At 42.5% G+C, this 5,737-nt stretch overlaps 1 protein-coding gene across 1 annotated transcript in view; it reads right to left on the bottom strand.

Annotated features, from left to right (window-relative positions):
- Window positions 1-5,453, bottom strand: part of nop9 (NOP9 nucleolar protein) — a 13,601-nt gene extending 8,148 nt beyond the window's left edge. The window contains exons 1-5 of the mRNA XM_008299573.1: window positions 5,367-5,453; window positions 4,372-4,667; window positions 2,532-2,768; window positions 2,213-2,401; window positions 235-342 (exon numbers count right to left, since the gene is read on the bottom strand). Of these exons, the coding sequence (XP_008297795.1) occupies window positions 235-342; window positions 2,213-2,401; window positions 2,532-2,768; window positions 4,372-4,606 (769 nt within the window). The 5' untranslated portion in view covers window positions 4,607-4,667; window positions 5,367-5,453. The remainder of the gene's footprint in view (window positions 1-234; window positions 343-2,212; window positions 2,402-2,531; window positions 2,769-4,371; window positions 4,668-5,366) is intronic.
- Between the last annotated feature and the right edge of the window lie 284 nt (window positions 5,454-5,737).

Below are 5,737 nucleotides of genomic sequence, written 5' to 3'. Positions count from 1 at the left end.
TGCTTCATATTTGCACCACTAATCCTAAACCAACTATTTAAATTCTATAAAAAGCACATACATGACATCAGCATTCAATTTAAGGCAGCAGCATATATGAACCCCTTGGCTTTGCAGTGCTGGAATGTTCCCTTTGTGCTAACGCCATCTATAAAAGGTCATCTACACTCAGAAAACGTAGAGACGACAGGGGGGCAAGGATGAAGTGCTCGGCTCTGATGAAAGATGACTCACGATTTACGTTTTCCATCAAGGTCTCCGTGAGGCTTTTCAGCTCGTACCAGAACGAGGTGGGAATCTCAAAGTCTGTCAGCTGAGGAGCAGTGTTGCGTTCCTTTGCACCTGGTTAACAAAAAAATATATATCAAAAGAGAAAAGATGACACGAATACAGGCTTAGAGTGAACACGCCTCTAGGTACTGAAGTCCTGACACGGCCGAAAAGAACCAGCGCTGACAAACCCAACAGATCAAAGGCTTTCTTTTCTTCTTGTATTTCTCGGAGAAAAAAAAAATCCGACCAGAGCGGAAAAAATCACGTATTTTCTGGGGTGAATAGCCACTCGGAGAGCTTTCTCTCTGCCTGTCGGGTAATTGTTAGCTGCTGGCAATGTTGCTCATGAAAGTAATCAAGGTACTTTAAAATGGTTAGCAGCCAACCGCCTGAATGTGCGTCGAAACTTGTCGTCCGAGTCATAACGGAGTCCATTTTTAGCAGACGAACAAAAAACAGCTCTTATTATGGTGATGTACAGCTTCACAGCCTTAGTTTTGTGGTTTACTCATACATGATTACATGCTTTAACATTATTTTCTGTACATTTCTGTGCTGTTCGTTGCTCCCTATAAGCTTTCTTGTAAGCATTTAGATATTTTGGAGCGGAGGCAGCTCCAGTGAGGAATTAATGCTGGACTGTGAGGAAGCTGCTCTTTCTTTGTCGGAGGCCCAGACCAGCCGCTAGACCGCTGATATGCAAATGTGCTGCACGGTGACGTAAATTGAAGTAATGAAAGAAAAGCACGGACTTCAAACGAGGTGTTTTGGGCAGGTAAAGAGCTTTTTTATTTTTTCTGTGGGAGAGAAAAAAAAAAAAAACCCTCCTTTGGTGTGGACTTCTGTAAGTTTGCAGAAGCAGGTGGTGCTTCCTCAAAGAGAACCGTTTGATTCGTTTAATTTTTTCTCTCTATATGATAATGCAAGGTCTTGATCTTAATGCCTGAAAATGACTTCTGTTGCGAATCGGTGCTACATAAATAAAGCTGAATTGAATAAAAACATTACGCCTCTCGGTCTGAATAGCTGCTGCTTCCTGCTGTTTCTCATTTTCTCTGTAACCTCCACTTTGCTGTCAAAACCTTCACATTCACTATTGCGATGTCACCGTGCGTCCTTGGCTGCTGCTCATGAAATATCATCTCAATATGATCAGTCTGTCTTTTCAAACTACCACTGCGAAGTCAACCTCCTCAACATCAATCTCTTGATCGCCAGACATTTAACTAAAAGCTGCTTTCACTGGCTCTACTGTCCAGACTGACCTTTCTTCATCCGGGTCTAAGCTTAATAAAGTTGCTTCACATCACTGGAATCTAATAACCTGCTCCTCTGTTGCTTTATGGGTAAATACCGTAATGTCCAGATTATAAGCTGCTACTTTTTTCACACGCTTTGAACACTGCGGCTTAAACAATGATGCGGCTAATTTATGAATTTTTATAAACGAGACGAAAGTGACGTTGACAGCGACAACGAAAGAGACTGAGGAAGTGACGAAGGAATTCTGAGGCTGTTCGATTCTGTCACTGAAGAAGACGACTTTAGTGGTTTTAGTGCAGGAGGAAGATGAAGATAGCGATCAGTGACTTTTCCTGGTAGGCTGCTGCAGTTTTTATTTTCTTAACCAGCCGTGTTACAGGCACTGTTTGGAGAAAAGCATTTACGGTATTTGTGTATGTTACCGGTACGTATTTAACTAAAAGTAAAAAAAAAAATCTTTCTGTGTAAATATCTCATGTTACAACGTGGACACCTGCAGCTTATGGACAAGTGCGGCCTGTATATGTACAAATTTTTTAGTGGGTGTGGCTTTTAATCACGTGCGCTCAATCGTCAGAAAATTACTTCTAATTGATTTGTCCTTATCGAACTGGAAATAAATCAAACTTCAGTAGTTATTCTGCACTAGAAAGCCATCGTGTTCGTGTCTGTCTACCTGGGCGAGCCTCAGTTCGAGGTGGTCCCATGCAGCCTCCCAGCACGTGTAAAAGAGTTCGGACTACGTGCGAGCCGTGAACGTGTCTGATGAACTCTGCGCAGTTGTCTCTCACCACCTGACTCAAAGACAACACCTGGGCCTCCAACATGCTCTCCTCCTCTTCATCTTCATCCTTCTGTGACGACTCTGATGATTAAAAGACACAAACAGAGTTGAATTTGTGTGATTCAACTGTTAAAAAAAGCCTATTTTTCTGTTTATTGACAGAGTGGTGAGCAGGGATTGTTTCTGTCATAAGTCCCACGTGGCAACTCACCCATCCACCTGGATATCTGTCTGACTGCGCTCTCCACCACGTGGCCTCCACATCGATCGCAAGAAACCGTCTTAAACTCCGAGCCCGATTCTCCGCCCAGCTCTGCCAACACCTCGCCCACCTGGTCGGGGCTCGAAAGCGGAAGCAGCCGCTGCAGAGTGATGCTTCCTGTCCGGTCCATCGCCACCAGGGTCGCTTTACCCTTTACTTCCGTGAGGACATTCTCCACAAACATTTCTGTGGAAGATATTTAGACAGCATCAACACAGATGAAAGCAGCTAGAGTTCTAACTGGAACAGTAATGGAGTTGGACATGTTGACGCAGCAGAACCTGTTTGTTACATTTCAGGCAAATGATGCAATGAGTCTGCAACACACGGAGTAATGTCAAATCAGTGTGTGACAACAAGACGGTAATGGATGGTTCGACTCAGCACTACAACAGCTCATTTAAAGTAACACTTTGGAAGTGGAAGCAAAATTCACTGAATCGAATATGATCATAATATGCTCAAGTTAAATAACAGATTCTCTAGAAAAGCTATGGACTGATCCACACAATATGCAAAGAAGTTCAGGACAAAGTAGAACTGGATATTGGTAAACAGTGTATGCTTTTTAGATTATATCAATTACAGTGGTGACTCGATTATCAGACACTAAATGTAAAACCTTCTTCGGGCTTCATCTTTTATGTCGGATAGCAAGGCTGTCAGATTGTCAAGACAGAGGTCGATACAAGGAGGGCTTGATGGTTGAAGGTTCATTTGTTGTTAATATTTATTGTTCATGGTTGTTATAATAACCAGTAGGGCTGGTCCCAATACCACTTTCTGGTCTCTGAATATTCAGGCCCAATTGATGATGAATATCCAAATATTCTGTGTGGTCGGGGGACACTTCCACCCCGGGGGAGCGCTCCGACAGAGTGGAAGTGGCCGGAACGCACAGGCAGTACTAGGCTGCTGATGCTAGTTTAGGATAGCGGACCCAGTTCTGTTTCCAGTATCGGTGTGGCACCACCGCTGCCACCACCATCCATGTTTACTTCTGTAAACACTGAGCACGCTCACTGTGTGTGATGTCGTCGTGTCCTCTTCTGCGCATGCGGGACATTTCTGGGTCGTATGAAGTTCAGACAGCAGATCTCATAGAAGTCGCATTTAATTGGAAATGTGAACGAACTCACAAAAAAAATCTGAATTGAGCATTAAGTCCTGCAGTCTGAACGTAGCCAATCTGTGGGATTGTTCAGTCAGATAATACGCCGTTATGCTGATTGGTGACATAAAATGTCATGTTGGAGTCGGAATCCAAGGCTGTCAGTATGTTAAGGCTATTTTTCATGGGTTTCGTTCTTTTTCCTAAAAACCTGTTGGATAGCAAGGTTTTCAGATTGTTATGGGTCGGATTATCGAGTCACGACTGTATTTGAATGGCAAATGGTGACTATATTTTGACCATAAAACCACTCCTATAGCTTTATCCTCTTAAACAGATTCCTGGGTGAAAACTGCCAAACAACACAATCCCATTACTAAAGATGCAATAGCAAATAAACAATAACTCCATGTTTACCTGATGAAAACAATTGCTGATTCATTTTTGTCAATTAATTGAGCTCAAAGTTTCGGATTGACATTATGAAACAACCATTTGGGAGTGGATTCCCATGCTTCACCAGCCATGTGGTTTTCTTTCCCCTACATCATGCAGTCCAGAAGCACACATTTTTGTTTTAACACATATTACTATGTTATGAATGTTTGCTTTCCCACATTTCTCTTAACCTTCAGGTTTGTGCTTTAGTTTGATCTCCAGAAAAATAATTCTCCTCACCTCTCTCTTCATTATCTTCAAAGCCTTCGCTCAGTCTTTCTCCGACTCGGCGGAAATAGCCCACACTCAGGGCATCCAGGCGCTTCTTGCCTCCGTCCTCCCCACCCTTTTTTCCTTCCTCACTACCCTTCCTCTTCCTCTCTCCTCCACCTCCTCCTCCTCCATCTTCACCAAGATGCTTCCTCTTCTTTCCTCCTGCTTTCTGCAGCGTCTTTTCCTCTGTTTTTGCCAGCATGTTTTGAAGTTTAAAACATCCGAGTTAGAGGTAGGATGTGTTGCTCTGTTTGATCCTTTGTCTGGAATAGGAAACGGATGCAGAGACAGCAGGGAGTAATAATAGGAATTTAAATGAAATCACTAAACAGCACATTTTTATAAGCAGTGTAAAAAAAATTAAATGCATACATACATACATACATACATACATACATACATACATACATTCATTCATACACACACACACACACACATCAATCAGTGGGTTCCAGTTAAAGCAAACACTACTTCTGTGAACAATACATTTTAGAAGCTATATAAGGCTACAAGCATTGTAATGTGTAAGTATCCTAGTATTGATAATTGTACTTTCGATCTGCCTATCCCTCCCTTGTGGTCTGTGTAAACATCAGAGAGGCTCAGATTGAAAATTGTATGTATAGAAAAGATGTTTATCTGTTCTGTGAGATCGACACATGCCGAATTTACCCCTCGCTGCTACTGATTCAAATGATGTCAAAAATAACGTTCTGCAAGGTAAATAAGGTCCCGATAACTGCTGGCAAATGAAATCCACAAATTCCTTACAGGGAGTTCGGCTAACGGACACAACAGGCTGTGAGTTGAGGAGGCTAACTCGCCAAATTGCCTCAATATTTATCCACACAGATAGACGCTGTTTTACAAAGAGCTATTCAATTGGCCTCACGGCTTATTTGGCACAAGCTATGAATTGATAAACACGGCATTTACGAAGAGCAACAGACCGTTTTACTCACGTGTGAAAACTGTGGACCTGACAGAAGCGGTGTGTTGTCGGCGCGTCGTGATGACGTAGAATTGGGGCGACGCGTGTGCTGCGTTTTTTTTCGCAAATGTTGCTCAGACACTGGACAGACTGTGCAGAAAAATATAAAATATGAATAATGATGATGATGCCTCACCTTTTCTTTCATGACTAGCAGTACGACTGAAGTTCACACCTCATTTATTTATTTATTTTTTATCGCTCTGCTGTTTTGTATTGATTTGTTGCATTTATTTTACTCTTTTGCGTTTAGCTGAAGCAGACGGACACTAGGACCCAGACACGGTTTAGCCAATCCAGGTAAGAGCGCCTCACCTGTTAAGATGAGCAGGTAGCACACGT

The sequence above is a fragment of the Stegastes partitus genome, unplaced genomic scaffold (assembly GCF_000690725.1).
Source record: "Stegastes partitus isolate 25-593 unplaced genomic scaffold, Stegastes_partitus-1.0.2 Scaffold1434, whole genome shotgun sequence".
Taxonomy (NCBI): Eukaryota; Metazoa; Chordata; class Actinopteri; family Pomacentridae; genus Stegastes; species Stegastes partitus.
This window is presented reverse-complemented; position numbering and strand designations above follow the sequence as displayed.